The 14978-nt window shown below is 43.8% G+C and overlaps 2 protein-coding genes across 2 annotated transcripts; one reads left to right on the forward strand and one right to left on the reverse strand.

The window, feature by feature from the left end:
• Positions 1-1061: 1061 nt before the first annotated feature.
• On the reverse strand, positions 1062-1619 carry LOC135496509 (uncharacterized). The gene has a single exon (XM_064785869.1). It carries the CDS (start codon positions 1617-1619, stop codon positions 1062-1064), a length of 558 nt encoding a protein of 185 aa, XP_064641939.1.
• A 6381-nt stretch (positions 1620-8000) lies between these two features.
• On the forward strand, positions 8001-11064 carry LOC135497052 (uncharacterized). Its single transcript, XM_064786718.1, has 3 exons — positions 8001-8658; positions 9324-9518; positions 10219-11064. Exons 1-3 carry the CDS (start codon positions 8205-8207, stop codon positions 10332-10334), a joined length of 765 nt encoding a protein of 254 aa, XP_064642788.1. The 5' UTR covers positions 8001-8204; the 3' UTR covers positions 10335-11064.
• Positions 11065-14978: the final 3914 nt, after the last annotated feature.

A 14978-nucleotide genomic window follows, 5' to 3' on the forward strand; every position in this document is an offset into this window, starting at 1 on the left:
GACGAGTACCATCGCTAACCAATTATCATTGCCAGTAGGCTGTACCAATAGTTAAATGACAACTTCTCATCGCCGCTTCTCGAAATGTCGGTCTAGATTTTATTTTAACGGTCATCGTGACTTTAGATAACCAAAGTGAGCGCGATCGGTCATGATGAGCGCAATTACCCACCGACTATCATCGCAAAAAGGTATATCACCAGTTGAATGACATCTTATCGTTGCGGCTTCTCGAAATTTGGCCACAATTTCTCTAAAAGGTCATCTCGACTCTGTATAAACAAAATGATCACGATCGATCAGGCGCAATCGCCGTCCAACTATCATGGCCAGTATGCTATATCGCTAGTTGAATGATAACTTATCGTAGCGGAATCTAAAAATGAATGTCTCAGTTTGTCCAAAAGGTCATCTCGACTCTGTATAACCAAAATGACCACGATCGGTCGCGACGAGTGCCATCCCGACCGACTTTCATTGCCAGAAGGATATATCATTAGGTGAATGATAGCTTATCATCACGGAATCTCGAACTTTAGGTCACAATTTGTCCGAAAGGTCATTTCGACTCTGTATAACCAAAATAAGCGTGATCGGTCATGGCCCTGTCACACTATTGCGTATGTGAGGAACGTATGAGTTGCGTATGAAAATTCATAAAATAACTTTCATACGCACAAAAAAGCCCTTGAAAATACAGAATTGTGCGTATACTTACCGTATTTAACCTATGAGTAGCGTATGAGTAGCGTATGGCCAGCGTATGGCCAACGTATGACCAGCGAATGTCAGCGTATGACCAGCGTGTGTCAGCGTATATCCAGCGTATGACCGTCGTATGGCCAGCGTAGTCTGTGTATGGCTAGCGTATGAGTAGCATATGACCAGCGCATGACCAGCGTACCGCTATCATGTGACAAAGTGCCCATATAAACGGCGGCCTTTCCACATTGGAGCATTATTGCAGTAGACGTCAAACTGTCAACATGCCTCCAAAGAAGAAGACATCGTCTACCCGAGGCCGAGGAAAAGGCAAGAATACCCCATCATCATCCTGGTAGTCATTGGGTAAAGGATCTGGGGCAGGGAATCCGATGGTACAGGTCTTCAGCAAATTCCTTGATTTCAGAGTTATTGTAGATCTGTGCGTCTGATGCTGATCCTGTACCACCGAGGTCTGCCCAGATGAACTTGTACTCCGCGTCTACAAGGGCCATGAATACAAAAGAGTAAAATCCCTTGTAGTTAAAGTATAGGGAAACACTCTTTGGAGGACACTTGCAGGCAATGTGCTTCCCATCTAGTGCACCACATGTATGGGGGAAGTTCCACTTCTGAAGGAACTTGTCAGATATGGCACGCCATCCCTCAGGAGTGGTGGGACAGGTCATCACCTCGGGCATGTACTCATCGATGATGGCTTGGCAGACCTCACTGACGACGAGTGGCTGGGTGTTGTGGGGTACCCTCCATCCGTACTTCATGGTTGAATACGTGCTCCCAGAGGCAAGGTGACGCAAAGTCAGTGCGAGCTTCAGGCCAGGCTCCAGGGGCTCCCTGTACCAGGTGTGTGGTTTGGTGATCCTGGGCCCCACTCTGGCTAGCAGCTCATCGAACATATCGGGGGAGGGGGGCATCCGCATGAAGTTCTTGAAGGATCTTTGGTCCTCGTTTCGGACCTTCACCAGAGCTGGTCATAGAGGCCAAACTGCCGTCGCCTTCCGATACATGGTCTCACCCAGACTTCACGTCTTCTTCTTTTTCTCTTCCTTCTTTATATTCTTAAATATCGGATGTGGTGAACAACCAAATCGATCAGATCATACTGATGTTGAAGAAGAGCTACCTCCACCCTCTCGTCAGATGTCCACGAAGAACTGAAGAATATCTCAAAATGGGAGCCTATAAATACATTTTCTCAAAACGCTAGCAATACGCTGGTGATACGCTGGCCATACGCCATATACGCTAGTTGTACGTTAAATACGTTACTCAATCGTCAGGCGTACGCCAAGATGTCTATATACGTTGCAGAAACGTCACACATACGTTAGATGTACGTTACTCATGCGCTGTCAATACGCTAGCTGTACGGTACACCTTCATGCCAACGTATGTCTAGCGTATGACCAGCGTACTCGACCTATGAGTAACGTACCTCTAGCATAACTCTCGCGTATTCAGATCGTATGCGTAGCGTATGCTTAGCGTATAAACCGTACGTCCAAATACGCGCCACATTTTTAAGCATGCTTTAAAAAAATTGTCTGCCTCGCCGTATGACAGCGTATGCAACCGTATGCGACCGTGCTTGCAACGTATACAACCTATGCCTAACGTACCCCTAGCGTATGTCAGCGTATGAGTTATATTTTTCATACGCTGTCGTACGCTAGTACGATACGCAATAGTGTGACAGGGCCATCACAACGAGCGCTATCGCCGACTGACCATCATCGCCAGTAGGCTACATCGCTAGTCGACTGACACTTTATCGTCACGGCTTCTCGAAATAACGGTCTCAATTTTTCCAAAAGGTCATCTCGACTCTGTATAACCAAAATGAGCGCGATCGGTAGCGACAAGCGCCATCGCCGACCGATTATCATCGCCAGTAGTCTATATCGCTAGTTGAATGACAACTTATCATCGCGGCTTCTCGAATTGACGATCTAAATTTATCCGAACGGTCATCTCGATTCTGTATAACCAAAATGAGCACGATTGGTCCTGACGAGTGCCATCCCCGACCGACTATCATCGCCAGTAGGCTATATCGCCAGCTGAATGACAGCTAATCGTCACGGAATCTCGAAATTTAGGTCTCAATTTGTCCGAAAGGTCATCTCGACTCTGTATAACCGAAATGAGCGCGATCGGTCGCGACGAGTACCATCGCTAACCAACTTTCATCGCCAGTAGGCTATATCGCTAGGCAAATGACACTTCTTCGTCGCGACTTCTCGAAATATTGGTCTCAATTTGTCCAAGAGATCATCTCGACCCTGTATGACCGAAATGAGCGCGATCGGTCGCGACGAGTACCATCGCTAACCAACTATCATCGCTAGTTGAATGACAACTCATTATCGCGGCTTCTCAAAGTGATGGTCTTAATTTATCCGGACGGTCATCTCGACTCTGTATAACCAAAATGAGCGCGATCGGTCGCAACGAGCGCCATTGGCGACCAGCAATCATCACCAGAAGGCTATATCACTAGTCGAATGACAGCTTATCGTAATGAAATCTCGAAATTTTGGTCTCAATTTGTCCGAAAGGTCATCTCGACTCTGAATAACCATAATGAGCATGATCAGTCACGAAGAGCGCGATCACGGATCGACTATCATCGCCAATAGGCTATCGCTAGTCGAATGACACTTAATCGTCCTGGCTTCTCGAAATATCGGTCTCAATTTGTCCCGAAAGGTCATCTCGACTCTGTATTACCGAAATAAGCCCAATCGGTCGCGACGAGTACCATCGCTAACCGACTATCATCGCCAGTAGGCTATATCGCTAGTTGATCGACAACTTATCGTCGCGGCTTCTCGAAATGACGCTCTAAATTCATCCGAACGATCATCTCGACTCTATATAACCAAAATGAGCACGATTGGTTCTGACGAGTGCCATCCCCGACCGACTATTATCGCCAGTAGGCTATATCGCCAGCTGAATGACAGCTAATCGTCACGGAATCTCGAAATTTAGGTCTCAATTTGCCCGAAAGGTCATCTCTAATCCGTATAACCAAAATAAGCGTGATCGGTCACGACGAGCGCGATCGCCGACCGACTATCATCGAGAGTAGGCTATATCGCGAGTTGAATGACAACTTATCATCGCGGCTTCCCGAAATGTCGTTCTAAGTTCATCCGAACGGTCAACTCGACTCTATATAACCAAAATGAGCGCGATCGCTCACGACAAGTGCCATTCCCGACCGACTACCATCGCCAGTAGGCAATTTTATGTCGTTCATACTCTACCTTGGTCAGACTGTGCACTCTTATCGGACACACCCGAGAAGAAAATTAATCTATTTATAAAGAAAAAATTATCAGCTAGTTCACGTAGCTACACCTAGGCGGCGCCCCAATACAGCCTCTGGTGAAAGCCGCCATTACTCTTCGGCGCTTTGTTGCACAATTCGCCGAGTTTCTCCCGTAAATTCAGCTAGATTAGAGCCGTTTCGGGTTTAAGAAGGACCTCCGGGGACACCTTTCGGTCGAAGATAGTCTCTGGACGCGGGTGAGATCGCTCCTTTTTCATTTTCTCCCCGTTTTTTATCTTTGTGTGTGGTTTTTATCCACTTCTCAAATTAAATAAAGCTCCAGTATCTTCCGGGGCTTCTGGTCACGTGACCCAAAAAGAAAACGTTCACCCTGCTGCGTAGCTGTGGTATATATATATATAAAATTGTTGTATATTATCAGATTATATTATGATGGTTTTAATCCAGTCCTTATTATCCTTGTTTCTTTTTTCTCTGGGGTTTCCGCCGTGTCTCCTGGCCCTCCTTCCCTTCCAGGTTGGTGATGGACGGGTGTCCGGTGTGTCGGGGATTCATAGTCCCCACTGTAACAATATGTGCCACACCCCTTTTACGGTTTCCCGGTTACCGGTCCGGTTCTTAGTTCGGTTCGCGTCTTATACAAACCCGTTGTACATTACATGGCGTACAAATAGAAAGTTGTATTTTGTTACGCTCTCGTTTTCATTCACTCATTCCACCTCAATAAGCATCATGAAACATGGTGACAGCGATATAAGAGAAAGAACAATGTCTATACGTCCTTTTGATGCCTATGATATGTATGAACCCGCTTGAGAAAGCGTAAAATATCGTGAACTTTGACGTCGCCTTGCCGGTGATTTCGTCGAGTCGTCGTTTGCACGTGTAGTGTACGTGTGTAGTGTACTTCCGCCCAAAGTTGAAAGATGCCTGAAGGAGATCCCGAGCCAGTTGTTGCTGCTGCGGCTGTTGTTACGCCGTTACCCTTGACAGGGATTGCCCCTCCATCAAATCTTGTGTTGGATGAGGGCAGTGTTGTAGAAAACTGGAAGCTTTGGAAGCAGATGTGGATGAACTATAGTGTTGTAGCCAAGCTTGCAGACCAAAATGAACAGTTTCGAGTAGCTCTGTTTTTGCATAGCATAAGCCGCGTTCACACTGGGGGTTTATACCGAATCGAAACTGGAACTAGTATTGGGCAATTCGCCTAACAGCAAATTGCAGACCATATCCCTGGTGAAAGTATTTTGTCATGTTGAGAAATTAGGTTTGCACCAGGTATAACCAGATAAATCAGAGGCAAATAACCCTGAATAACCAGCTGAATTAGGTTGTGACAGTAGGTGCATCATAAATACTAGTATTAGCGATGGTTCTGGGACTGCAACAACTCAGCATATGGATGGTCAGAATCCAGCAGACAACAAGCAAATGTAATCTGAATCTCAACATCTTTCGTATCTTTTGATGAGTTTTCTGGTCGAGTGAGGTAAAACCAGTTGGCCATCGGGGATGAAAGCTCCCAATGTTGGGACGACCAATAATACATTGCGTCTCCACAGTATTTATATTATAATACCTCCCTCCATGCACACATGGTTCTGCTGCCAGTTTTTTCTTCAAATGATCTAGGTGTCAATCATGCACTTGTGGGTACTGGCACCACGTAGGTAACTTCTGATCTGATCTTAAGTGGCAGGTTTTTGGTGCTTTGTCCTGGTGCTCATTTTTAAGATGACAAAACACTATCACCAGGGATATGGTCTGCAATTGCTGTTAGGAAAGTCACAACCTGGGGACAAAAAATAAATGTGATTTAGACTTCGCATTCCTTTGAAGTGTAGGTTGCAACATCCCAGGCCATTGATGCATGCATGGTCACAACATAGGGGCAACCGGGAATCATGGCAAAGGATTTTTACAACCATTCTTTTGAGGTGTAGATTGTGATGCGAAGGAAGTGTCTTTATCTCTACATAAAATTCCTTCGACATGGTGCAACAAACCAGTCCAGTAGATATATACATGGTCATAGCATACGGCATCGAGACAACCAGTATGCAAGGTTACGGCCAGGCCCAAGGGGTATGACCTATCAGCACTAAGAGTAAAAACGTAACATGCAATAATATCTTTTTAAACTAACTGCCACAGTAGGTTTATTTATTCAGTCTTTTTGAAGTAAAAGTATTACAGTGAAAAAGAGCGAAATACGGCTGGAATATTATACTGGTTTGTCTTCGGACGGCAAATTCAGCACTGCACCGATGTCAAGGTTAAGACAGTTATACGACTTTGCCTCATCAGCTCCTCGTGGTCAAGGCTCCTATATCCGTGACTGATGCGGTCGCAGAACAGAACAGATGCTGATCATCCCCGTCAGGCTGTAAAACAGAGCGAGGAAATATTTTAACTTCACCAGAAGTTTTATCATTCATTATTCAGACCAACAGACTCTGACTACCTGCTAATAGTCTATGAATTTCATTGTCATAATTCAGAACAAACACTTATCACCTTTGCTGACAATATTTTCAGAAGGTGTGTACATTCGTGTGTCCATTTACACTGCACGTGTATACGTGCTTTACTGTACATTTCTACAGGAGTGAGCAGGATGTACAGAAAAACGATCTCCAAAACTGTTGCTTTCAGCACTCGCGACACGTTAAGCGAGGTTTCAGCAATTATTTTCAGTGAAGGTATATCTCATGTGTAGAGTCTGGGTGATTTTGAGACATTCTTAGGTGTTTAAGGCGCACAGTTTGATGAAACTTGCCCGAATTCGTAATTTTTTTGATGAATGTATATCCGCCATTGCGGGGATCTGGAAACTTTCGGATGACAAGTTTGCAGGGCCGTATTTAGAGGGGGGGCAGGGGGGGCAGCTGCCCCCCCTGTGGAATAAATGTTGAAAAAAAAATTTTCAGACAGCAATAAAAAGACAAACTAATCTTAGCCATAGCTTTACCAGCATGATAGCAGCATATGGATAGCAGATGTTATCAACTCAGGTGCAACCCTTATAATCTGACCAGTCCAGTGCCCTGACCCTAGTCTTCTATTCTGACAGAGGAGTTTCATACAAGTCATATAGTAAAATCCCTAGTATTCTTTCTCATAAAAGTGGTCCTTTTTTAGAGTAAAAGTACTGTTGATTCACACTTCCAAATGCCAGGAAAATGCCATTTCAGACCTTTTATTTTCAAATTTTTCCGGGGGAGGGCCCCCAGACCCCCCCCCCCCGTTCGGATGCGCCTGCGGCGCATGCAGATCGCCTTCGGCGATCTATCCCACTGCCCCCCTGGACAAAAAAGTTAAATACGGCCCTGGTTTGCCTCAAAAGATGGACGTGCTCCCTATAATCACCCAAGCTAACAGCGAATATATATTCTTAAGATCCTTTTCTTGACCTCTGATGAGTTAATTTTGTCTGATGCAGTGTTTCAACACAAATTTGAGGGCGATTACAATCACGAAAAATTCACACTCACCCAGTCTAGAATGCGTAGACGAAATGTCTGTTGGCTCTTCCATGTAGCGGGTATCCTCCCACCTGTTCAGGTCAGGACAGATCAACGTTGAGCAACTTGCCTAATCGGTAAAAACGCGGGAGGCAGTGCTATTACCGGAACGGTTCAGAACCGGCGATTTTCATCAAAAATCACCCGAAAACTAAAAAAGTAAGCAACGGCTGCAAAAATAAAGTACACGTTGTTCGTTAGCAGGTTATGAAACGTAACCTAACCAAATTTCAGGTCGTTCCGTGCGGCAGTTTCGGAGATACGTGTCGAAAACCACATCCCTCGGGTCCTGCCGATCGGCTCAGTAAAAACAATAGACCATATCCACGGAGTTGTGGATATGGTCTAATAAGGCGCTATTCCACTTCGGTGCGTCACACTTGATTCGGTATAAATTACCTTTATACCGCTCCAGCGAAACCGGTGATTTGTATCGACATCGATGCGCTTCAACCAAAGCGATACAGCTACGCCGCAATAGAATTGTAGTGTGACCTCTTTATTAGTTTATTCCGCAACAAGGTGGATGACTCATCAAGCCGCGCAGGCGCAGTAGCTAATGTCACCTCTATTTCCGTTTTAGCGTATGGAGAAAACGTGTTGAAAATTTTGTCATTTCTACCACTTATTTTGAAGTATTTAGGCCCTAATTTGGTGTAATGGCGGCGAGAGGTGAAACTTGGGGTATTCCAGAGAGGCTGCTGCTCCTGCAGATCTGGCGTGATGAGGATGTTGAGGGCCAACTGACTGGTGTGCACCACAACACGCCAGTTTACGATCAGGTGGCTGCTCGACTAAATAGAAATGGCTACAACAGGACGGGAGCGCAGTGCCGTAGCAAGATTAAGGGTCTGCGCGCCAAGTGGACGAAAGCCAGGGACAATATGGCGAAGTCTGGGACCTCTGGGGGGCGATACGGGGGTCTTCAGGAAGAAGAGTGGGAGATCTTAACAGAAGTGTTAGGAAACAGGCCCATTCACAACCCTGGCTCACTTGTTGATACCCTGTCCATGCCCAGGCCTGCTACCGGTTGGGGAAATGGAGAGCGTGAGCAAGACGGTCAAGAGGGTGGTTCAGAGTCAGATGGAGATGGATTTGCTGATGTTTCTACAGGTAGGTTGTGTCCGGAGCCTGCCCCCCCCCCCCCCCCCCCCCCCCCACAACTACGTCAGTCAACTTGACGACAGGATGAGCCTGACCCCCTCCCCCCGTTCAAGTTAAGTCACAACACTTGATCACACAATAGCTAAAGGCGATTAAACGATCCTCAGAGCCTTGGACAAATAATGTCAAAAATTCTTAACTGTCCAGGACTGTCCTACAAAATCTGGTCTTATGATATGGGTTGGTTTAAAAATTTTAATCTTGGATAGGGCAACATGGATGAATGATAATGGGTCAAGTCTCATTCCACCACACCACACAGACTAATTCCATGAATTCCCTTTGGAGACCACAAGATGTAAATATAAATGTACAGGCCAAGTAAAAAAAATATATTAGATTAGCGTCCCCTGGCATCCTGAGCTGAAGACCCAACAATATTTTTGTACATTTATAATGCATTTATTTTCTATTAAAAAATATCTTTATTTTATTTTTACAAATATTTTCAGTCAAATGAACTAAAAAAATAATAATAAAAGGCCTCCCCACCCATCTGGAAAAGAGGACGCTAATCAACTCTTTTTTCTTTAGTGGGTTTGTCAATAGGACCACAGCTATTTCTTTCATTCATGCATTCAGTACCGTAGCTGCACTAAAACTTCATATTTCAGGGTCCGTGCAGGAGGACTCATTTCTGGATTTGGACACTGGGAGGCCTGCTTCCAGCCTGTCAAATGCTTCAACGGCAAGTGTGGGATCTGCAAAATCACCAAAATCGACCACAAAAGCATCACTGCCATCAGAACCTATTCCTGGGACAAGTACTGCTGAAGAAGACAATGTTGCTATGAAGACGTCCGTTAATGGTTGGTATCACTTTTACCATGTCTTGAGGGGGCTCTGTTGGGTTCATTTTTGAATGGGGACATACTCCTTAGATAGCTATCTCAGGAATTGTTAATCCAGTTGGGTTTTGTGGTCCATATTTTCAGTTGTTGCCTTTTCAAAACTGACATGAATTCTGACTTCCTTTGTGATTACTGGGTCTTCGATTAGCTGCAATTTCTTGGCGTCAGATGGTATCTGGTATCTTGGGCCCCAAAAATCACTTTGTGCTCTTAACATGGAAGAAGAAAATGGGCCTAATTGGTGAATCATAAACCGGCAAGAAATCTTAATTCATGTCAATTTTGAAAAGGTGATCAAATATGGACTGGGCAGAACCCAAACTTACAGGACTGACTTGTTATCAACTTGTTAATAACTTTGCAAAAGAATCACAAGCCATTATCAGTTGTAGAAACGACAGGCATTTTATGGGTTGCTATCATTTTGGGTCACCCTGTATGGGGGAATAAAAATGTTTTTTCCTGTGTGGCACAGAATATTTATAGACGATATCATGTGTACATACCAATGTTTGAACAACTATACCAAGGAAACAGTGGCAACTGAAACCACACGACATGTAGTCCCTTGCTTATACTCCCCTAACTGTAGTCTTATCAAAACCTCCTTTTGAAATTAAAAAGTTCCTCCAAGCTTACATGTAGTATTTTGTTTCAGACTTTTCAAGACGAAAAAGGAAACGTAAATTTGGTCAAGACCTTGCTGAAATTTTGCAAGATTTCTACAAGAGGCAAGACCAGGCCCAAAAAGAGTTCCGTGAGAATGAAGAATGAAACGGCCAGGGGCCATTGTGCTCACCGTAAGTATTGTTAGTAGACAGTTACAGAAAGTGCTACAGTATGTAGGCCTCTCATAATTTATACATGCATCTGTGACCAGTTCAGAGCCGGCCCTGGCCAAGTGGTGAATCCGAGACTTGTGGTTCCAAGCTTGTAGAGTCTAGGTGAAAATGATAGTGAAGAAACGTGCCACTCCATGACAATGGTGATTATTTTTAACTTTGACCTCAGTGACCCTGACAGGTAGGTCAAATAACAAACCAGGGTGATATGTGATGTAGACACATCCACCGGACCATAACAATTTCATCACTCGTTACACTACAGCAATCGGCAAAAAACGGCCGCCTAATTAAATCTATGGCACCAAATAAATCAAAAAAATGAAGAAAATGTAAGATAGAACTCAGAAAAGAAAAAAGGAAAAGATGAAAAATAAAAATATTTTTGGCTGTCCTTGACCGGGGTTTGAACTCACGACCTTTGGATTGCCACAATACGAGGAAAAACCCACAAAACATGCAATTTCGGCCATATTTGAATTCCGATCTGGCTGAAACTTGGCATACAAATAGTGGCTTCTTAGATGCATCATTACACAAAATTAAAACTCTTTACATTGAACAACGACAAAACGTACCTAGAACGGTAAAGTTTTCAACTTTGACCTCTGTGAACTTGAAAGGTGGGTCAAATCAAAAACCCGTAAGATATGTGATGTATCCTTGCTGGGAGTACCTACCATGAAACTTTTATCAAAAACAAATCAGTAATAAGCGAGAAATCACACTTTTTGAGTTTTGAGTTTGGGCCCTCTGGTGGCCAAGTCAATAATCAGACCGAACCAAAATTCAGTGTAAAAGGTCAACTGACCTAGGGGGTCATTTGTTCAAAGTTTCAAGTTCATAACTGTTGCGGTTGAGAAACGTGCCATAGTTACACTCAAACGGCAAATTTACGCCATTTGACCTCTGCGACCTTAAAAAGTAGGTCAAATCCGAAAAATCGTGCAACATCTGAGGTAACCTTGCTAGGGGTCCCTGCCATAAAAATTTCATCAAAACAATTTGCTAATAAGCAGGCTATTGCACTTCTTACTTTTTCTGTTTTGGCCCCCTGGTGGCAAAGTCAAGAATCAGATCAGGCTGAAATTCAGCACCAGAGGTTATCTGATATAGGGGGTTACATGTACCAAGTTTCAAGCTCATAGCTTTGGTGGTTGAGAAACGTGCCATAGTTACACTCAAACGGCCAATTCACGCCATTTGACCTCTGCGACCTTGAAAAGTAGATCAAATTAAAAACCCGTAAGATATATGATGTGTCCTTGCTATGAGTACCTACCACAAAAGTTTTATCGAAAACAAGTCACTAATAAGCGAGATATCACACTTTTTAGATATCCACATTTGGCCCCCTGGTGGCCAAGTAGAAAATCAGATCGGACAGAAATTTAGTGTCACGGGTCATCTGACCTAGGGGGTCATGTGTACAAAGTTTTAAGTTCATAGGCCTAGCGGTTAAAAAACGTGCCACTGTTTTTGAACTAGGATACGACGGACGACGACGACGACGACGACGACGGACGACGGACGACGGACACTGCGGTATCGTATAGACTCCCCTACGGTGAGCCAAAAAGTGAGACGGCAACAACTTGAATCTGAGAAAGCATTAAGAGAGCAAGAATTTCAACAGCAGTTCAAAATGATGCAGATGATGAAGGGATTTTGTGGCAATGCACCTGGTAAGTGTATAAATATCTTCAATTCTCTGTATACATTTTTGATAAGTTGGATTAACCAAAACCCATGTGGGTGGGGCGGAAAAAAACATTTTGTAACAAAGATAATAATAGTTTTCACCTGGCTCAATCTCGGGGGGGGGGGGGGGGGGGGGGGTAAACATTTGTATCCTTCAGACTGAAACATAATTATGTGAGGCAGGGATATAATTTTTTCAAAACATGCACAACAGACTTGTTTTTGTTTTTTTAATATAAAATTTGGTCTTGGGCAAAATAGAATTTCTTTTATTGTTCATCAAGAAAAATTTCTTGAATTTGACAGATTCAAAATCCATCTTATTAAAAAAAGTGTAGCTTTATGGAGTTGGTGCAACTTTGAAGTCATGGGGATAGAATGTATCTCCATGGGCATCATATCCATGGTGCCAATGTGTGGTCTACTCAGTTTCGGAAAATTCCTTCTTGGGAAACGTTTCTACCCTTAAAATAAATTCCATCCCTTTGGTACATTGTACTTATATAGGAATCACAAGTGGGGCAACCTGACCATTATTCCTTTCCATTGACAGGTAACATGGGTAATGTTTGCCCACCACCAGCCTTGCCTCCCATGCCTGCAGCGCAACCAATGCCATATAGGCCTAGACCCATGAGACAACATTTTCCAATTGCTGCTCAAGGGATTCCTTCATCAGAGTCTGGGTATCAATCAATGTCCAGCCTGATGACAGCACCACTGGATGATGCATCTCAACAGGACCGCAGCAGCCAATATGGTCAAGGCCGTGGAAGTGCAAGAGAAGACCGCAGCTTGTTCAGCACATTGACATCAAGTTTCGACCTTCTGAACAAAGACAACAACAGCGAATAGTATCAGTAGCTAGCTACTGATGGATAGCTGATTAAAGATAATCATGAACGTTCCATCCATGGGCCATCCATGGATAGCTGATGGAAAATCCCCATCAATGATCCATGGATGGAACCCATGGATGTATCTACATGGGCCCATCAGCTATCCATGGATGGAATATGTTATAATTTTTTTGATAGGCCATCTACTTGTCTTGTCTATTTCCTGGCTTCAATGAGGAATACCAAGTTCAATATTCTATACAGCAAAGATTTATTTGAAAAATCGTTTATAAATCAAGTTTGATTCATTATACAGTGAGTGTAGATGAACCACCCAATCTCCCTACTGTAATACAGGGTGTATCATAAAAAATGGGCAAAATGCGTTAACCCTTTCACTGCCAGTGGTGACTTTCTGAACATTTCAGAATTGGCCAAATTTTTGAAAATCGCTCCAACCCTAGTTCGGTGATTTTTAAACAGACCTACTAAGAAGAGAAACAATCTTTAGTCCTATGACATGGCCGTGCACAGGAGCACCCCAGACTTTGTGCAATAATTGTCTAAATGTGTAACTGCTGATAAGATGCATCAACTATTTTTGTAAAAAACTATTTTTTTGTAAAACACTTTATTTGTATTTTTGTAATAAATTCATTAGTTCAGCATACAGGGCTCCTCTGTCATTATCTACCGGGTGGACCAAAAGAGAACACCAACTGAACACATTTTAACCAAATTGAGAACACCATTTGAACGCTTTTCTGAAAACCTGTGTGTGTTCAGAAAAACATTTAAATTGTGTTTTAAACTGGGTGACAAAAATTCACCTCTATGGTGTGCTCTGGATTACCAGCCACCATGATCATAGGCGTCCTGGGGGGGGGGGGGTCGGGGTTCAAACGACCCCATTTGGAGAAAAATCTTTGAAATTGACCGTGAAAATCAAACTTTGATAAAACGCATCCCCCCCCTTCAAAATCTTTAAAATTGACTGAGAAATTCCTTATTTTTTGGAAACCGACCCACTCTGAAAATTCGGGGGACGCCCATGATGATTACTACAACAGTTCAGTATGATTTCGCTTAACGATCAAAGAATCGTACATAAGCATCACGGATGCCATTTGCAGTATCGACATTCATCTGACGTGGGTCAACTGCTTGATCAACCATCCTGATGGGATCATTGTCTTCAAGTCGTCTAACCTCAGCCAGCCAGTTGTTGTTGAATCTTTCATTGTGTACTTCACAAATGTTGTTAAGCGTGCAGCATGCGGTCACAATCCGATTTATGTTTTCCAGACGGAAGTCGCTCTTCTTGAGCAAGCACCTCCACCTTCCTTTTAACCTGCCAAACGTGTTTTCTATAGTCATACGTGCCCTGCTGAGGCGATAGTTGAATCTCGTTTGTGCAGCATTGAGATGTCCCCTGTGTGTAAAAGGCTTCATTACCCATGGTAGGAGTGGATACGCTGGATCGCTTATCAATACCAAGGGAATTTGAGCACCTGCAAGTAGTCGGTACTGGACTGGCAACAACTGTCCCGTGATTCCAAGGTTGTAGACACTGGATTTGGCAAACACTCGGGCATCATGTGCCCGCCCAGCATATCCGACGAAAATGTCAATGAATCTATAATTAAAGTCACAAAGGCCCTGTAGGATGATTGATTGAAAGTGTTTTCTATTATAATAGTCAGCTGGATTTTCTTCGGGTGCTTTTATGAGACGTGCATCCCGTCAATCGCCCCAACACACTGAGGGAAACCCCACCGGTTATTAACCCTGAACTATATGGTTAAGGCGTTCACCTGTTGGAAATTGAATGTACAAGGGTGTCAGTATTTCGCAAATGGCCTGACAGGTGTCGTGGATAATGGTGCTCACAGTTGATCGACCAAGTCCGAATTTCTGACCAAGTGAACGGTATTCTATGGGTACGGCCAATTTCCATATTGTTACTGCTAGTCGCTCATGATGTGGGATCGATCGTCTCAGTCTAGTGTCCTGACGTTGAATAGCTGGCCTGAGAT

This window comes from Lineus longissimus, chromosome 12, assembly GCF_910592395.1.
Source record: "Lineus longissimus chromosome 12, tnLinLong1.2, whole genome shotgun sequence".
Classification (NCBI taxonomy): Eukaryota; Metazoa; Nemertea; class Pilidiophora; order Heteronemertea; family Lineidae; genus Lineus; species Lineus longissimus.

Bases quoted from the DNA above. Each gene is read 5' to 3' on its own strand.
- LOC135496509 (XM_064785869.1), bottom strand. From the start codon at position 1,619: ATGTTCGATGAGCTGCTAGCCAGAGTGGGGCCCAGGATCACCAAACCA.
- LOC135497052 (XM_064786718.1), top strand. From the start codon at position 8,205: ATGGCGGCGAGAGGTGAAACTTGGGGTATTCCAGAGAGGCTGCTGCTC. The intron at 8,659-9,323 runs GTAGGTTGTGTC...TTCATATTTCAG, and splicing joins ATTTGCTGATGTTTCTACAG to GGTCCGTGCAGGAGGACTCA. The intron at 9,519-10,218 runs GTTGGTATCACT...ATTTTGTTTCAG, and splicing joins TATGAAGACGTCCGTTAATG to ACTTTTCAAGACGAAAAAGG.